Source organism: Suillus subaureus, assembly GCF_016647635.1.
Source record: "Suillus subaureus strain MN1 chromosome Unknown BJ212scaffold_11, whole genome shotgun sequence".
Lineage (NCBI taxonomy): Eukaryota > Fungi > Basidiomycota > Agaricomycetes > Boletales > Suillaceae > Suillus > Suillus subaureus.
Window position 1 is genome coordinate 1,008,032 of NW_024538567.1, and position 18,347 is coordinate 1,026,378.

The following is an 18,347-nucleotide window of genomic DNA, read 5'->3' on the forward strand; positions in this document are numbered from 1 at the left end:
GGCGACGAGATCTACCCTCCTGAACGGTGCATCACTAATAGCCAACAGACCGGATGTGAGCCAATAATTTGTGTGTTTTGGGTCTTACTCATAGGCGAGCTATTTCCTCAGGTTCTAGCAGGTCATGCACAACTCAGGCTGCATCGCTGCAAGGCCGCCAACCCTTTAGCATTTAATATCTTCGAGCAGGAGGTTGACAGCCTGGGAGTAACGGATCGCGTTCTAAGGATATTTTACAGATGGAACTGGGCTTGCTGTCTATCCGGCTGGTACGAACTATACTTCTGGAGGAGACGGTGGGTCTGTGCGGGTTCATCACTTCGAAAAGCCCAACTTCACAATGAAGCCATACAAGAATCTTGAGATCGAGAAATCATTCCATGACTCTAACACGATATTCCACTACAGCATATCTACTACCACGACCGAGTACAGCACACGATTCTATCATTTCTATTGAGGCCCATTTAAATACCGACATGGACGAACGCAATCCTTTGCTCTAATGGTATACCTTCTTCAACCATATTTAAGGCTTGGCTCAGAGCCTTTGCTGCGTTGGCAGAATTCATCACACCCTTTGACTCCACAACAACAGAATGATAGAATGCCGACGCTATCCGCCGCGTGACCTCTTCATCCACAGCCCACACAGCGCCAACCACGCTTTGAAACCCTGCCATATGAAGTGCGTGGGGAAAGTGCATGGTCTCGTGTCCTTCCGTCCCATTTGATCCGTGGCTCACGGATACAAACGCGAACTCCGGTGGCCGCTCCACTTCCGCCAGGGTCTGTGCTATCTCCAACAGAGACATCGGCTTGTCGTGCAAGGGCAAATGCGATTCGAATGAGTGGTCGAAGTTGGGCTCTGCTCTGGAGGTAAAGTGAATCCATGGCTGTTCGTGAATGGCGCGAACGACATGTTCGTATGTTGCGTTGGCGCCCGTGATGCGAGTCATGGTGCAGGTTAGAGGAAGCACTTTGCGGAGCATGTCGATGTCCTCTGTCCTCTCATTATTGCAAATGGCGGCGAACGTAGATGACCCAGGAACTGGAGTGGAAGGCCTCGAAGACTTGCTTTTTCGACTTTTGAGAAAATTGGTCAAGAAAGGAGTGAAGGGTGACCGGCGCGGTGTGGCACTACTTTTGGTCCTTCTGCTTTTGATGAGAGATGACAAAGTCGGGGTGTAGGAAGATATGTATAGCTGCGAGAGGTTCAGCTCGATACCCTGGTACATGCCTGCAGCATGCAGTGGCAAGGCTGTAAATTTGCCAGTCGGGCACCACCAGATCCGCGAACCCTTTGGCGTATGTGGCAGAAGACGGTCAACCACTGGACTGACCACCAGGTCCCATAACTCCGTGAGCAAATCAATTAGCCGTCTCTCCCTGTCGCGACCAGGGTCGGGATCACCAGAAAATCGCACGATATCGTGAAAAAGAGTTGCTAACCGAGCAACATCTCTCAGGGTGACCTTTGGAAGGGGAACAAGAGCCGGTTGTCCAGTGGTAAATATGATGATGGCATTACACATATGGTGGCTAGCGTTAACCACAATCACTGGTCCATCAATAGCTGCCCTCTGAATGTCGGCAAAGGAAGCATGCATGAAGAAATTGTTGAAGCCATCCAGGCGCCTGATTTGCGCGATCACCGCATCCCTTTGTTTCTGTAAATCTCTGTGGTGGTGTGGGCTTTCTCGACCACTCTGCCCCCTCCACCCGCACTCTAGTTGGTGGTTGAGCTGCTCAAAATGGTTTCCAAGACGAACTCCCTGCTCGCCACAGCTCCTGAGATCATCTAGAGTGCTTCGATGAAGAGCCACCTGGCTCCAAAGCAGTAGGCGTCCTTGTTCTAGCATCTCAACTGCTAGATCAGGTTGGTTGTGGCGGATTGCTGCAGAGAATGCATCTAGCATCAGCTCGGCATGCCGTTTTGCTAACTCCTGTCGGAGCTCTGGAGCCTTTGCAACCATGACGCAGCGGTCTAGAAGACGCAAAGCCGTTCGGTATGCATCGACAGCAGACGCATGCCTAAACACCTCGGCGCTCTGCACCCAATCCAGCGATGCACGTAACGCGGCCCATATCCCTCCAGAACCGAAAGCCATGCTCAGCTCATGATAGCCAAGAGCTTCCTTAAGATCCATGGAATGCTGAAATATGAGATAACGAAGAAAATATATTACGGATAACTCTGCGTGGATGTCAAGAAGCAGCGAATGCCCTGGTTTACAAGCATCTTTTGCTGCGCGAAGGTGTTCGAAGGCGCTATCGAGCTTTTTTGGGTCATCCCAAGGCAAGAACCGGGACCGACAAATTCTTGCCATAGTCAGCAAAGAAATTGGCCTTGCTGGATGTCCTGGCGGGCGAGCATCCAGTGCTACGGTGCAGTAGAGCGAGGCCTGATCAAGATCAAATTCATCGCCGAGGAGCTCAAACCTGCTCAACAGCGCACAAGCCAGGCCAGTCAAGGTAACTGGCCGGTCAACGTGGGTTGTGAGGTACAGTTCAAGAGCTTCCCGATAATATGCGATGCAGCGGTTGAGTTTGTTGAGATCTTTGTACTGCCTGAAGTACATCTCCAAGGCAGAAGCAATATTATTCAGTATGACAGGCCGCCGAGGGTGGTCCCGGGAAAATAACGCTAATGCGTCGTTGTAGCAATTGAGGGCTGTTTTGAAATCTGCTAGTTCTCCTTGTTGCTCGAAACGAGCATCAAGGCAACTCGCCAGGGCTGCCATTGTGGCTGGCCGACGATGGTGACCGAGAGGATGCAGCTCGAGAGCTAGACTATGGTTCTCAATTGCGCGGTGCAAATCAGCTATGTCTCCACATTGTCGAAATTGGAGTAACTGTGCAATTCCTAGATGATCAAGATGCAACCCCTGATCAGGCTGTCCTTCCGAATGGATGCAAGCAGTTCGATAGTGGCCAATGGCGAGATCAAGGTCAAATGAATCGCCCTGATATTTGAAACGCGCGAGCAAAACATCAGCGAGGTTGTTAAGTGCAAGGGCATGATAGGGGTGTTCTTGAGAGCACAGATCGAGTACAGCCTGATAGTGTTTCTTGGCTGTCTCAAGATCAACTGCGTCTCCTTTCTGACGAAAACGCTCGAAAAGGCCACCCGCAAGTATGCGGAGAGTTTGTGGTCGATCAGGATGATATGCTGGAAGAAGATGAAGCGCGGAGCTAGAATGCTGGATGGACAATTCGAGGTCGTTTAGCTCATGAAACTGCTGGAAGCGGGACTGAAGGGCGTTGGCGAGATTATTAAGGGGAGCTGGGCGTTCGTGAGGAGATGATAAATCGACAATCGTCTGATATTGTTCGATTGCACGCTCTGCATCCTCAGCATCTCCGCAATACTCGAAACGCGACAGGAGAGCACTGGCGTATTTCATGATGAGGGCACACCTGGCTGGGTGGTCAAAGGGACATAGAGATAGTGCAGCAGCGAAATTATCAATGGCAAGGTGGATGTCATTGAGCATGCCGTCTTCTTTGAAACGAACAAGGAGAGCTGTGGCAAAGTCCACAAGGGTGATTGCTCGCATTGGATGTCCAATTGGGCGAAGAGCCAATCCTTTAAGGTGACATTCCATGGCACAAACAAGATCTGCACGACTGCCCTGTTGCTGAAAGCGCACGACCAGGGCATTCGCGAGATCGCCCAGTAATTGACTATACCCATCGGAGGACAGATTCGAGATTACGCTCAGCGTTCCACGGTAGTGTGCGATGGCGAAGTCCAGATCTGAGGGGTTTCCTTGCAGAGCCTTCGTGTAAAGCTTGTGGGCTCGCTGCAGGAGCTGAAGGTATCAGTTGGCAACATGGCACTAAAAGGTATATTCGGAGTCTAGTACCTCATCGATTCCCTGCGACGCAGGATCTCCGAATATAGGAGGCTTTGACATGGGTCAGAGTAGTGAATACCGAATAGTCGTTGTGCTCGGCCGATGACTGTAACTAGTAAGTGGTAAATCATGATACAAGGGTTAGTATGCATATTGTGGATATTCACCTCACTGCTGTGGTTCGCGGAGTAAAAACCGCAAGTGGATCATCTCAACTGAGGATGGGAGTTTTTGTCTATCTGGTATGAATCAGTGACAACATAGTATGCATGCCATAATGATCACTGATCGGTGACAGCTTCCAATTCACGACTGCTGAGACTTTTCGACGTCTGCTTGGGAGCAGAACTCCCCACGTTAGGGTAAAATCTATCAAACGCGGTACCGCATCTGTGTGAAATTGATGTGAAATGATACGAGATATCCTCCCCCAGCCTGTCAAACCCACCGTAGTAATGGCCGCATCGAGAAATGACCTCATCCTCATTCAATCCTGAGTTTATCGTCGTTTGTTGTTGTATACTGGGCCCGGGTAGCTAACTTTGCTCATTCTCGCAGACACAACTTGAGACAGGATAAGGAAGCCATAGTAATTGTGATCGTCCATGAAACTTGCAACGAGCCTCCCAGTTACTATTTTCTTGTTCCATCTGGAGACGTGGAGACATACCTGCGGTCGGATCTGTGCAGAGAAGACTGAGATAGATCAGGCGTGTATCAGGAGCGCACATCACGGCGACGCCCTGGTTGCCCAGCTCTACATCTTTGAAAAATGCTGGGGATTTCTACTTGAAGCAAAGAGCTTCCCACGGTCTTTCGGACCCGGTTTGGGCTGAAAGGCCGGGAGGGTCTCCCTTATGTAAATCGATAATAGGGAGGATGCTCCCATCATGGAGGTTCAGATAGAGGCTCTTGTATCAAGTTTAAGTCTGCTATGCTTATACTACCACTGCAGATGCTCCCTCAATTCCCATGCCATCCCTCGGCATGCAGTACTGTCCCCCACTGCTGCTCTCGTTCACTGCCATACATGCTGCACTATCCTCCTCCACCCACAAGTCCATCCGAGTCAATGTTAAACCTCCTCATTGTAGGCTATAGCTAGCGTGAATAGCACATCCCAAGTTTTACATTTCACACTCAAAATTCGCACGGCAAATCCAAAGTTTACGCAAATGTGTCGGGGACTGGCGTGGCCGAGCGCCGTTACGATAATGGTAATGGTGAGACACAGGTGCCTCAGTCAGCACTTACAGTGACAGAATTCTATTCGAAGTGGACTCAGTGGAGTTCTTGTCACTCGACCCTGTCAAGTTGTACACACAGGAGGGGATCCGAGCGCATCGTCAAGCAAGGTGTGAACATGGTCTATATATGCCAGTGGCCAGAGTAGGTTCAACCTGTATTACCGAGTCCCGAGTGTCCCGGGCCCTCGAATTTGATCCCACCATCGTCTGCAACGATCCACACTGGCTCGGAATTCATTTCTATCATGTATACATGGACCGGTTCCTCAAGGCCATCTGTGAGTGCGTTCTGTTGTGTATTTTCTGGCGTGCGGGAGGATGCACTTCGTGATCATGTAGTTACTCATGACGTCCCAACAGACACCATGTATTTGTGGGACTCTGTCAGTCGGCTAGTCCGCATAGCCCTGCACGTTTTTATGTGAGTATTACGCCTAATAGTCAGATGACACGCAAAGGGTCTTCTTGCGTCACATATATAGCTAATCTTCAACATCTGCATGTGAAGATCATCCTTCCTCGTTATCTGATAATGACATACTACTTTTCCCGACTAGCAGGTGAGTGGAAGCTGTGTAGTCAGTATGTTGTATATTTTTGTTTATCATCCTTTTGAGAGTCGCGGCGTCGGTATCTCAGGCTCATGTGATTGCCATACTCTGTACCATCTTTAGGCTTGTTTACAGAGGTTGGACTCGTCACTTTTGGTGGGAAGACGCATGGGCAGCATTTGCACTGATCTCAGACGGTAGAATTTTCCTTGCATACTGCATGATTCCGTAACCAACTACCGTATTCCCCAGTTGTTTGCCTGCTATGCATCTGGATCCATACCTCGACAAGTTGTGAGTATTTGACTTCGCGCTCCAAGATTTATCTTACTACTTTTATGTCAGTCCCAATCTGGACCTTCCCTGTGGCTTCCACCTCCGTTGTGTGGTGCGCATCGTAGCTCCGAGTCACTCGGTCATATTTCTAACTGACTAGTCCAGGGCTGCGCGCATGAGCATCATTTTCTCTGTCATCCGAGTCGCCAACTCCTCAGGTTGCAAGTACCAGAGATGGATCACCTATCTCATTACAGTATCCTTCGCGTGCATGTGGATTGCGGTACTGATACAGAAGAACATTACGTGCGTCTTCATATGCCAGATGACCAAGTCGGTAGCGCTCTTGCAATTGATTAGTCAGTGCCTCTTTCTGCTTTCTATGCCTGTTATGGTCCTCAAGTTTTTGGGTTCCTGCAGCGGACGTCATCGCGGATGTTTCTCTCATTATTGCGCCGCTGCAGTTCTGGAAAAATATAAGGCTCTCACGCAACAGTAAAATATTGATCTTCTCCACATTCGGGGCATCGCTTCTTCTCATCGCCGTCACAATCCCCCACTCCATAATGCTCTTTCATTCCGCCTCAGAAACGACGCTCATCATCACGCACGTCAAGGTATGTGTGCACTTACTTGCATCCCTCTGCAACATTTGACAGAGGTTAGGCCGCCCTCAGTCTTGTCATCTGCAACCTCCTAGTAATCGTCACTGTGGCATACCGCGTGCGCTGGAAGGAATCACTTGATCCAGACCAAACATTTGGATCTCCCTTAATCTTCACGAGCGCCGTCGCGGTGCAAACCCCCGTCAACGCGATTCCCATGACATTGCGCTCTGGGAATGAGGAGACAGCTCCGGATGATTGACCACGGGCATTTAGTAGGAAAATAGAAGATAAAAGACGCAAACGTCCTTTGTGCCGAAGAGCTCACTGGCATGGAGGGATAGAAAGCAACATTAAAGTATGGCGGTAGTAATCGATCGCTGGCGGAGTTGCCAAAGATGATGCGCAAGTACTCTGTTCACCTTACAACACAACAAGGTGTTTTATGTGCTGTACGGTCTTGAGCTTGTCGAATAACTGGAATTGTAATTGATCGTGTGGTTTACCTTTGTCTTGTTCATTGTATGCAGCGCGAAACTACATGCTTCCAGGTCATCTGGGGGAACCGACGTCGAAGATTCAAATGCGGTCTGAGTGCTGGCTTGAGTTGCGAACTCACGCCATCCGCTCGTCACAGATGGTATGTAATTCAAAGTCCACTGCGACGTGCTGTGGATCATAGTATATTGGCATGTACTTAAGTTGCACAGAATTTCTGATGGCTGCGCATAACCAAGATATTGATGATAAATTAGCAATACAAATACTGGGCAAACAAAAATATTATACGTATCTGTGATATAGTGCGGGATGTCGGGTAGTATAAATTATTTCGAGCCCACGATCATGGATGTATATGAAGCTTCAAGTGCTGTGTGAGGTTTGAAGGGTGGGATCGACTATGAAGACTCCACCCCTCAGTGTTCTTTAACTGCCACAAGGTGAGTCTTCTTGCTGAGCAAATTGGACGCTACAAAGCTGCGTCAGGGAATCAAGTTTGCTTCCCTTCCTGTCTGGAAACAGTGCCAGCTGGGTTCAAGGCGATATGCCCGATCCATGTTTCATCACCATGGCCAGTCCAGGGATCACCATCCCGTTTCCGGGTGGATATGTTCCTGCTGGGGGAAGGTAGGCTCCATCGTCCAGGTGAGCGAACTTGTCTTATCGTAAGGTCCAGTCCCTATTCTTTTGCCGTCTGAGAACATGACAACAGAAATGATGTCGTCCTGATGACCTTGTCCTTGATGGCTCAGGTACTGGTTTCTCAGAGTCTTTCGTCTTGGGCCATACATTTGCCTCCACAAAGGCAACGGTTTTGCTTGGCATGCCTAGCAAAGGTTAGAGAAGACCTATACGAGAATGAAATGACCTACTTACCTATCGCTCAAGTGATGGTTTGTGATCAAGGTACGTTGCTGTGCAATGCAATATACAACATTGCATGAACGCCGCGCATGATCTGTTTCTCAGAGTCAGATACTAGATGTATCTATACACAGCGCCATACAAAAGACAACTCAGGAAACCTGAGGCATGGAGTGGTCCTGATACAACCTGACACCGAACGCAACTTCCTCCACTGGAATAAAATAGATCATCTAATTCAACAATATGCAAATACAGCGTGAGCGGAGATAATCGTACGATGTATCATATGTAGCACAGCGATCATCATCGATCAGAAGCAGCAGCACATGAATCCAACAGTGCTATAGACTTCTGTCAGTACAAGATTTTGGTCAGTGCACGAACAACCGCTCTGCGCCCCCATTGATACTCCCGGCAGACTCATGCAAGAGCAGCACAAAGACGCCAGTGATACCATACACGACGACGCTCGTCCACACTGGGAACCCGCGGTTTAGGACAAGAAGTGCACCGCCGAGTAGAGGGGCAATCATCCCGCCTCTGAGATCGATGCATGTAAGTTAGGTGTATTTTGGTAACAATGAGACGACGATACGCACATTCGTGATAGCGCGGATGCAATGCCGCATGCTGTTCCCCGGACCTTGGTCCCAAATATTTCCGGTGTCCAGCTAGAAAGCGTCAATACCATGCGCTCATAATCGGGAAACTACTGGGACATACCCATATAGTACAGCATACATGGTCTGTATCGACTCGGTAAGCACGAGCAACAGACGTATTTTGAGGAGAGCTACCCACCGTCGCACTAAGACTAATCCCCACCGAACTCACGCGCACTAAAAGCGCGCTTCTGACGAGCGCGAATACGATACAAAAGAACGCTGTGACAAATGTGGTCGCAGCCAGTGAGCCCCGCCGGCCAAGAGGACTTTCAACCATATAGGCTCCGAGCTGCAGCCGACTGTCAGCATCAACACATTATGTAAAAAATAATAATGAAAGACATACAATGGCACCAGGACATCCTCCCAAAGTAAATATCAAAACATCCCATAAGCTGTCTTCTAGAGACTTGGTCGAGGTATCGTCACTCGACCCAGTTTCGAGCAGCTTGGGGAGGTAGACATTAAACATCGTGTACGCTAGGTACTCCACATGAAATACCGATGCTTCGCATGACAAATAGAAAACCCACCTAATGACATAAAGAACCACACGCCCCACATGAGTACCGTTGTCCGGAACCACTCGGGGGCCAAGACCATACCGACACGGTCTAGCCATGCAAGCAGTGGCCGACGCACCCATCGAGGTAACACACTCCCAACACGCTGTTTCATCTCAAAAGAAACCACAGAAGACGTCCGAGGGCGTACAGTTCCTTGGCGAGGCCGCGGGCGCGCCTCGGGGATGAAAAGGTCTTTGGATTCGGACCCCGAGTCTCGAGAAGAGCGAGAGTGATGCCCACGCGCAAGGCTTTGTCCGTGCGGAGGCACTTCACCAACGGGAGTTACGAACGAGTGTCCATCTAATGCATCATGAGTAGCTTCGTCCATCGACTGGTAGACTTTTGTCCCATTCTGATCGCTCGAAGTACTACTGCCATCCGCACCTGCATCGAACAACGTCTCGTTATTTGTGAGAGGATCTTGGGAGCTGGAATTAGGGAGGAATGGTATACGCTCCCCTGCAGCTGCGTGTGTTTCGGAGATGGGTGGAAGCCTGTCATCGACGTCCTCTATCTCTATTGATAGCTCAGAGCCATTGAACCTAGAAATGAGCTGGAGACTTTCTAGTGCTTCTTGGTGACGACCAGCATGTACGAGGTACCGCGGAGACTCGTGCAATCGAAAGAAGACCATACGTGCGAGGAACATCGAAAGTGTCTGTAATGATCAAGGTCAGAGACAGTTACAAATCATCCGAGGAGTAGACATACAATGATACCAAGCGATACGAGCATGAATTGCCAACCTGTGTTCTGGGTAACGACATCGCATGGCTCGTTAGGGGGACATGAACGAGAAGGGATGACTATTAACGCAACACCCGCAGATAGAACAGAACCAAAGGAGAAAAAGACGGAAAGGGCCGTGACGAGATATTGCTTCCCGTTAGGCATATGCTCGAGAAGAAGGGTGCCGTCAGTTGGCATTGAACCCTAAATCGAATATGCCCAATAAGAAAAGGAGGTAAACAAGATGGGAGATTAACGCACACCAACTGCGCTACCAAGGAAGAATAGCAGGATACATAATGACCAAAACGACCATGCAAACGATGAGAGGATACCAAATAGGGCAGTGAAAAAGAGTGTTGCGTTAAATGCAGCACTGCGCCCCAGGAGGTCGGAGCAGGTTCCCCAGCCCACAGCACCGAACATCATGCCGGCGAACATGGACGATGAAAGAGACCCGATGTAGTTGTCAGGTACTGGGCGAGGGTTATATGATAACCCACTGTGGGCATGAAGGGAAATTACCTGAAAAATGCTGTTGTACTCTAGGGAGAATTATTGCAGTAGTTTGAATCCACATCTGAGCGACATGTCAGGGAGATAGGGAGTGTTTCCGTGAGCCACTCACATTATCTGCCATCCATCCTGACAGAACATATCATAGTCAGTTATGATTGAGAAGAATGTCGTCGAACAGCGAGGAATCGTAGCGTCATGATGGTACTCACCGAACCCGCATAATGACAGCAGCGTCCATTGATAACTCCCTGCTCGACGTTACTACTAGTATATGAAAAATGCGAGAACACGACGCACCCATCCCGATCCTATCAATAGTTTTGTCCAACGGCGTCCGTGTATCATACTCGGCATCCAAATCCACCTCGACATCGTCCATACCCTGTTCCGTATCCTGAAAGTAGGACATCCTGTCGGTGTCCGTCCAGAAACCGGATGCGCGGCAGGTGACAGAAGCCATCTTTGACTGCAGTGCGACCGCTTATATATTTGGGACTGATTACGCGAGTAAGACGCAAGACTGCGGCAATGTAGATAGCAAAGCAAAGACCCGTGTTAACCGCACTGAATAGAAGCCTGGCGGATGAGCAGAGACTTGCTCGCTGATAAGGATGCTTAAGGGAAGGATGAAAGATCTGCAGAGTAGAAGAATGCGCTTTGCACTTATATCATGCTGTGCTAAGACTGCGACAGGTTTGAAATTATTTCATTTCAGACTGAATTTGACTTCTGACTGGCCACTCCGCAACCGACAGAGTTCTATCAAAGCTGTGACTGATAATTATCGGATAGCAATCCGTTTCACCCATCTACGGCAATTCGAGAAATGTACTAGCGTGCACTGTACGCTGGCAGTTCTTCCTGCTCTCCAACATCATCACCAAGCTTCCTCACTTGTCTGTCCACCTTCCATCTCCACTCATTTCCTTCCAGCCTCTTGAAAGACGTACCACCTAAATTTACCGAGACGTCACACTCCCCAGACACGCCCACAGCAGCATACACATCAATCCCACTGCGGTTCTGCAAGTATATACCAGTAAACGCATCTGGCAGGCGTTGACCGTCGATTGTGAAGAACATTGTACCTGTGGAGAAATAATATCCGCAACCAATTGTGTGGCCAACGACAGACGTAATGAGTGGAGATCCCAATGGGAAGTAGGGGCGCCCGCCTTCTGGGTCTTCAAAGAATTTGTGGAAGTCGTCGAGGTGAAGACCTGCACTCAATCGATTCCAGCCTGGGAGCCTCCACGATGGATACGGTCTGCAAGCAGTTCCTAGCAGAAAAAAGTTGAGGTGGAGTGGAACGAACGAAAATATACATACCAATTGCGATTACGCCACCTTTGGATGGATCTGTCATTTTGTTTACAGTGATCTCGAAGTACACTCCACCATCATTAGGAAAGTGATATTGACCAGCGACGATTGGCAGGTTGCTGAGGAGGCATGTATCTGGGCAGTCCGCTCTAGAGCGTATCTGCGAGAGTCCGCCCTTCCCGTCTGAATTATGGACTACGGCAACAAGGGAGGAGTCATGAGCTTGGATTCGCCATTCAGAGCATCCATTTCTGTCGATATCCGCGATGGTCCGAGAGGGTAGAATTGTTGATGATTCAACAGGATGTTTCTCACAGAACTCCAGGGCTTCTTCGTAACTTTCATCTGAGGCTTCGTTCTGAAGACCGTATGTGAATGATTGTTCTATGGCGGGTGCCCATTCAGGAGGAGCACCTGATGAAACATCAGGCTGCCGGCGAGCACGTTGCTGACGGTGTTGTTTGAACCAGTCCATGCAGTTTGGAGTTGGATTTAGTACGCACGATGAGAATAGGAGTCAGTGCTATTACACAACATCCGAACGCGATGTCGGAGTTTGAAAATAACAATAGGTCGCTCAAGTCACCTCACCCATTAGCAGAGGTATCGAGAGGTTTCCATTTACCATCTGGTGCAAGAATCCCGGCCTGGCAGTACGCCAGACAATCCATAATTCTAGTAAATTAAAAGGCGTTTCGACATTTAATCTTTAGAAACACTATGAATCAGAAAAACTTGCCTGATTCAGTTGCCAACGACCCACAAGTGCCACTTCGCACTACCCACTGTGCATGGCCTGAATAGCCAGATGGAAATCCGAAAACTAGAGCTGCGAACAGTATCGGAGGGGATGGAAGGTTTGCGTAGGTCCAGGTAGTATCACTGGTATGACACACGATTGGCAATCATTGTAGGAAATGACAATGAACCGCGAGCCTCGATGTCTTCTGAACAACTGGGAGTGAGCCGGCGAGACGCAAGATAGGTGTCACCAACCTAGTCAGAAATCATCCAAGCTACACTCGCCATGCAAGTGCCAACATTCTTTCCTTGATAGTCAATTCCAGAGTCCAACAAAGCCAGGAGCGACAGCTCGGCGAGCTTTCGCATTCCAATCGTTATCATCCTGGCGTCTTTACTGGTGATTCTAGGATCGAATAAATGTAAATCTTTCAAGAACGCGCCTTGTGTGGCAGATACCTCACTGATATTCACTCCCTCATGATCAAGACTGAGCACACCGTCGACAATTGACAGGTAGCATGGTTCAAACAAGACGCACGCACGCACGCATCTATGTTGAATCTATCGCTCGGGATCTCACTTGGTATCCGTCCACGAGAAAGTCGAAGAACGATTGATAGTCAAGGTTCCATGGGGACTACTTGGGGGTTCTACCGAAATGCCGACCTGTATGGATAAAACATGTCAGCCAAGTACCCAAGTAGTCGGACACGAGCTTACCGGTGCGACAGGGAAGTATTCGTTTGAAGAGACTATGATATTTGAGTGGAGATGGGTCAGCTTGAACCACGAGACTGAGCTTGACGCGCCACTGACGGATGTGTGGATGGGGTTTGACACAGGGATGACTAGTATGAGCTCTCAGTAGTGATTCTGGAACAGGATTATGACATGGCTTGCAGTCCAAGGTAAGGGTAGCAATTTCACATGTAGGTGACGTTGGATTCGTGTCACCCATTCTCTGGGTAGTTCTTGCTGCGCGTCGAGATCGTTACCTTACCGTTGGCACTACTATGGATATTGAATTGTCAAAAAGTTGTTCGTGTGCTGGATGTCGACAAGGTTTCAACTCGCTTTAAGTGCAGCGCTGGCGCCAAGCTGTCGTGGATTGTCCGGGTTTAAGATTCGCCTCAAGAACTAGCTGTCGAGGGAGACAACGTTGTACAGAGGCACCGCAGGCAAGGCCTGTGATAGAAACCAGCCGCATTGGAAATGTAATGCAACATAATGTCCGTGCAAATAGTCGATATTGAAAAACAGGAGAAGTAACATGATCGTCTTGATGACCGTTGTAGGTTATTCGGATAATTTGCCACTAGGCAGCGTGACGGAGTTTGAAAATGGTTACGAGAAGCTCTCCCAAGTTACAACGGAATTAACGGTCAACAGACACTACACACAACCTTCCGCAGTCACGCGGGGGAACAGGAACCTGAGGGGACATACATACGGGTAATAAAGGGAGTAGAATGGCGTTTTCCTTCCGGTGGCAGAGGTCCACAAATAAACAACGATTTGTAGCAAATAATGAAGAGCAACAATTGACAATTGAACGTTGAAGCCTGAGGGCCGCGCAGTGTCTGCTGGGAGCATGTGCGATTCACCGCACCAGCATCATTTATATCAGATGAATCATGAAAGAAGATAGCGGACATTGTGGTTTACTCCTAGCCGAACGTGCCCGAGAGACATAAAAATTGTCTAACTTCAGAAAATTGCAGACAACTGAATGGGGACTGGTCAGCTGTTCGCCACTATAATTGCTCACGAACCGCGTAAGAGCCAGGCTGATACAACAGACGCCGCGAGTCATGACTTCTAAATCCTCCTCGAATTTTTTTGCAGACAACACAAAGCAAAAGACGGAATCCAAATGATAAAATTGAGGGCCGTCGTGAGGATGCCGTCCCTTTCCATGGTTCTCTGACTGGTGTGTCACAGTTCCACCTGCCCATCGCGCCATCTCCAGAACCGTTTATGACGCGGATGCTGTCCTGCAAGAAGACGAAACCGCAAATGGTGGAAGCATACGGGAAAACATCGGTGCTATTGTCGGACAGCGAGACAATCGCGTGCGAGAGGGAGACGGAGGCAGAAACTTGATTTGAAACGCAGAAAACGGAGAAGTAAATGTGAGTCGAATCGAGCCTGAGATCGAGACAAAGCATAGCTGTGTCCAGACCACCTCCGGGTATCAGAATTTTATCAGACGGAAGCAGCAAAACATATTGCACCCAATAATGAATGAGTTGAATTCGCCAACGTAGGTCAACAAAGAAACTCTTGGAAGCGTTTGGACAACAGACCAAAACAACGCCTCCCGCTTTGCCTCACACGGCGGTGAGTCGTACTTACCAGTAGTTCTATTGGCTCTCGTGCCCTGCTGGCAATCTGGCACAGTTTCAAAGCTTCAAGGGTGCTCAGAATCGCGTCATGCGTGTAGCTTCATCATGCCTTTTGACACAATCGTGATAACCAAGAGCGACCCCATGCCAGTGTGTCACGGTGATCAGGATCATCGATATCCCTAACTCAAGTCGATACGTGAGTATCAATATTTTCCTGATCCAAAGTATTGCTGTTGACCTCTAGCACACAGCATGTTGCCCGCATTTCGCATCATAATGAGGATATCACGAGCTGCGTCCATTACACCACCAGTTAGTTCATATTTTCATATGGAAGATAATGTCACCTCGATGATATCATGGCGGAAATTCCATCTACAAAGAATGTGGTGCTTTCAGTTGCTAGATAATATTATGCCCTCCCTTTATCACCCGAAAGGTAAGAACTTCATTGGGTCTGGCAACACGACGAACAGCGAAGGTAAGTGCTTTTGCACGTTTACAAATAGAAATGTGACTGACCCCGCATATTTCTTCAAGCATCTGTGCTACGTGCCTTCACATCTGCTACCTAGCAAGTTTCAGTTATCGTATATCAGCTGTCCGCTCGTCTGGAGGTCGCTTGCCGCCACCAAAGTTCACCATACCTATGGTTGAGTGTGCCATGGCTACTATACATACTCGACCAGAGCGATAATACCATTTTTCGGATTCTTGGAACCTTCTTGAAGTTGTCCTGCTCCAGCACATGTAGTGACATATCCACTAGTGAAGAAGCCACAACTTGTAGGTGTACAAAGCATGAGCGTCGTGCTGTGGCAGGTTGGCATGTCTTACGCATTGTTGCACATTTGGTACCACAAATCAATGGGTTCCACAGAATTTGATGCCACGGGTGCGTTGTCTTTGCAGAAATATCCACAAACCTCAAATGGGTCCTTTATTTTATGTGTATATAATCTTGCGCAAGGTTTAAAAGCCGACATCGAGTTAGTTCTCTCTTTCCCATCTTCCATCGTCTTCCTTAATTTTGCACTCCCACCTGTCTTCTTATTAAATCCACATCTCTATTAAATCCATGAATATGTCTCGGTAAGTCCACTCACCTCTCAACTCGATCTCTTCGTATACTAACAATGCCCACCCCATCTCGTCCCTCATATTATAGTGGGCAAGCAACTGTAGATTTCAGCAACAGGTCAGTGTTCAAGAGTCGGATGATGCAGGTCAACTCATGATTTTATTAGCGGGTCTATCCTCGAATCAAATGAGCCTCCCTCGTACACGGGTGACTGCCAAGTCCCTCTGGCAAGGTCCCATCCGTATGGATCACCGCCACATCATATACCTGGCCCTCCGTTTTTTCCTCCTCTTCCACATCAACCTCACTCATATCCAGATCACTCCCAGTTTTTTCCACTATCCTTGCAGGAATCGTATGTGCTTCTGCATCATCCAACATGTTGATTCAAGCTCACGGCCTTTGGCAGAGTTCGTGATTCGGATGAACGCGATGAACTAGATGTTCACACGCTCCAAAACGCACAATATCAACACTCTGACACATCCGTCGGTGACGAAAATATGCCGGCAGGCCCAGTCGCCACTCAGGTGGTTGAAACGATGTAAGCCACCTTGATTAACCTACCTGGACCCACCAGCTCACGTCCAACCACAGGCAACAGTATCATGCCATCTACATACCGGAGGAGGAGTACGTCCCACCCCAACCTGAGTGCCTACCGTGGCTAATGTATGTCTCCAGAACCCTACACGACATTCGAAATACCCCGATGTCGTTTCAGACGTTAGATGTATCCAGCCCCCCAGTTGATAACCTCCCTCAGTGGGCCCAAAGTCAATCCTCCGATTTTCAACATTCTGCGATGGCTCAAGCGCACTCTCATCCGGCTCAGAACGGACTTGCTGCTAACTACAAGAACGACCTCAGTGCTGGTCGTTCCGCGGAATCTTCCATTGTCATGGACTCAGATACTTCGGCAGGCGGGCAGTCCAACGCGTCTTACCCCCTGCAGGTGGGTAATTTCCGCGGACATGCTCGTCCTGTGGGGTTCCTCGATGGGATCATCGCAGACTCTGATGGAACTCAGTATCTGAGTGAGGACGCCAGATTGGAGCCGTTTTCCTTTGTTCCCTACGACACAGCGGTACCTTCCAAGCGCAAACTTACTGAGGCAGGTAAAAAAGTTGGCACCAGGAATTCTGGTGCGCGCAAACGCAGACGTGCGAGAAGCACCAAAGGAGTATTTGGCCAATACGTCTTAGCTGACGCGAATGCCACCGTTATGGTTAAGCCTCTCATCGACCACCGCCCCGTAGACATCAGCGGCCGCAGGACCCATGATGCTGAGGGTGAGGTTCTTCGAACCAGAAAATATGGTGTAATGGAGATTGACGACCCCCACCGCGCTCGGTCCGCCACTGTTGCGAAGGACCTCCCTGCAGGATTGACGTGCGTGCGGGCATGCGAGTGGACCGATCAGCCTTGTGGCTTATACGTGGAAATGAGTAAAGAACGCGTAAAAGGCCATCTGTTGCAATGGCATGGTGTCAGTGCTGATTTGATGGCTCCCTGCAAGTTTAAGGGTTGCTCAGATCGATCATCAATGCAGAGTTTAGGTCGCCATGTCACAACGGTTCACTATGCTACGTCCTCAAAATGTGACTATTGTGGTGAGGACTTCTCGAGGAGCGATTCTGCGACGCGGCATCATAGGGCATGCGACTCTATCATGTCTGCAGCAGAGAGTGAAGGTGACATGTTCAAACTCCGACCCCCGAAGACGATCCTCCACGGATACATTGTTCCTGCTCGGAACGCCAAGTAGGACGCTGTACGATGATGTATATCTTCTTACTTTTTATACATATGTCACTCCGCTGACCTTCATATTGCAGCACTCTAAATTGATCTCCGAGTCTTGAATCCAATCTTGCATTTTTGAAACCACTTCATTCTGCCAACTTTCTTGATCGACTGCTTTATTTTCATATGATCGGCATTGCTTTCTGCCTCAAAAATTACGGCTCATGCTCTGTATTTCCTTCTCTACGTTATCACTTATGGTCTCTTCGGTATCTGTGGACACCAGCGTGCTGCATTGCCAAAAAAAATGAATTCTTTGAGTTTCTCTGCTTTACAGTGGTCCTTTGAGGGAAATTCCTCGACATCTCACCAGACTGGTGACACATAATACAAACCTCCACGACATGGCGTTCCCTTTCGGCCGCGCTGGCCGCTCAGCCTATCAACAGGACGCGAATATATTCATCCTCTTAACCTTGCTGACTCGATCTACTGGCTGCTAGTGAGCACTTGAATTACCTACCGAGCCCAAGCTGTGCTGACCGAAGAAATTCCAGATCTCTTGACAACACTCCTCTCAAGGTGGTTCTGTACCATTGACGTTACTCACTGGTAGTGGTGAGTTGTAGCCCATGTCTCTATCTGCTTGCCTAATCACCGCTTCCAGGACGAGCCAGAAGTTCTGGAACGTTCTCGTGCTCGTATTCACTTTCATCAAC

At 48.9% G+C, this 18,347-nt stretch overlaps 6 protein-coding genes across 6 annotated transcripts; 2 read left to right on the top strand and 4 right to left on the bottom strand.

The window, feature by feature from the left end:
- Positions 1-467: 467 nt before the first annotated feature.
- Positions 468-3,920, bottom strand: BJ212DRAFT_1479708 (CHAT domain-containing protein; the record flags this gene model as incomplete). The annotated part of the gene is made up of 2 exons (XM_041339941.1): positions 468-3,815; positions 3,870-3,920. 2 exons carry the CDS (start codon positions 3,918-3,920, stop codon positions 468-470), a joined length of 3,399 nt encoding a protein of 1,132 aa, XP_041194597.1.
- Positions 3,921-5,749: 1,829 nt separating this feature from the next.
- BJ212DRAFT_1268871 (uncharacterized protein) lies at positions 5,750-6,801 on the top strand (the record flags this gene model as incomplete). Its single annotated transcript, XM_041330763.1, has 5 exons — positions 5,750-5,855; positions 5,911-6,055; positions 6,100-6,293; positions 6,355-6,551; positions 6,601-6,801. Coding segments are annotated over 5 exons (843 nt in total), but the record flags the coding sequence as incomplete, so codon positions are not given.
- Positions 6,802-8,118: 1,317 nt separating this feature from the next.
- Positions 8,119-11,072, bottom strand: BJ212DRAFT_1347206 (major facilitator superfamily domain-containing protein). The gene is made up of 12 exons (XM_041335362.1): positions 10,684-11,072; positions 10,596-10,634; positions 10,496-10,512; positions 10,393-10,447; positions 10,129-10,343; positions 9,850-10,071; positions 9,106-9,796; positions 8,919-9,052; positions 8,709-8,861; positions 8,631-8,653; positions 8,507-8,578; positions 8,119-8,447 (listed from the first exon to the last, which is right to left on the bottom strand). The coding sequence occupies exons 1-12, from the start codon at positions 10,844-10,846 to the stop codon at positions 8,279-8,281; spliced, it is 1,953 nt and encodes a 650-aa protein (XP_041194599.1). The 5' UTR covers positions 10,847-11,072; the 3' UTR covers positions 8,119-8,278.
- Positions 11,073-11,217: 145 nt separating this feature from the next.
- Positions 11,218-12,380, bottom strand: BJ212DRAFT_1446469 (uncharacterized protein; the record flags this gene model as incomplete). The annotated part of the gene is made up of 3 exons (XM_041338252.1): positions 11,218-11,666; positions 11,716-12,123; positions 12,335-12,380. The coding sequence occupies 3 exons, from the start codon at positions 12,378-12,380 to the stop codon at positions 11,218-11,220; spliced, it is 903 nt and encodes a 300-aa protein (XP_041194600.1).
- A 325-nt stretch (positions 12,381-12,705) lies between these two features.
- On the bottom strand, positions 12,706-13,055 carry BJ212DRAFT_1269141 (uncharacterized protein; the record flags this gene model as incomplete). The annotated part of the gene is made up of 2 exons (XM_041330790.1): positions 12,706-12,927; positions 12,996-13,055. Coding segments are annotated over 2 exons (282 nt in total), but the record flags the coding sequence as incomplete, so codon positions are not given.
- A 2,660-nt stretch (positions 13,056-15,715) lies between these two features.
- Positions 15,716-17,927, top strand: BJ212DRAFT_106638 (uncharacterized protein). The gene is made up of 7 exons (XM_041328979.1): positions 15,716-15,893; positions 15,970-15,999; positions 16,049-16,237; positions 16,292-16,426; positions 16,480-16,515; positions 16,567-17,666; positions 17,721-17,927. The coding sequence occupies exons 1-6, from the start codon at positions 15,880-15,882 to the stop codon at positions 17,648-17,650; spliced, it is 1,488 nt and encodes a 495-aa protein (XP_041194602.1). The 5' UTR covers positions 15,716-15,879; the 3' UTR covers positions 17,651-17,666; positions 17,721-17,927.
- The last annotated feature ends 420 nt before the right edge of the window (positions 17,928-18,347 follow it).

What these genes read in the sequence shown, in the direction of transcription:
- BJ212DRAFT_1347206 (XM_041335362.1), bottom strand. Translation starts at nt 10,846, where the DNA reads ATGGCTTCTGTCACCTGCCGCGCATCCGGTTTCTGGACGGACACCGAC. An exon ending in GGATTAGTCTTAGTGCGACG is followed by an intron (nt 8,654 to 8,708) that starts GTGGGTAGCTCT and finishes GAGTCGATACAG; the next exon opens with ACCATGTATGCTGTACTATA. An exon ending in GCATCCGCGCTATCACGAAT is followed by an intron (nt 8,448 to 8,506) that starts GTGCGTATCGTC and finishes CATCGATCTCAG; the next exon opens with AGGCGGGATGATTGCCCCTC.
- BJ212DRAFT_106638 (XM_041328979.1), top strand. An exon ending in ACTGTAGATTTCAGCAACAG is followed by an intron (nt 16,000 to 16,048) that starts GTCAGTGTTCAA and finishes TGATTTTATTAG; the next exon opens with CGGGTCTATCCTCGAATCAA. An exon ending in ATCTACATACCGGAGGAGGA is followed by an intron (nt 16,516 to 16,566) that starts GTACGTCCCACC and finishes GTATGTCTCCAG; the next exon opens with AACCCTACACGACATTCGAA.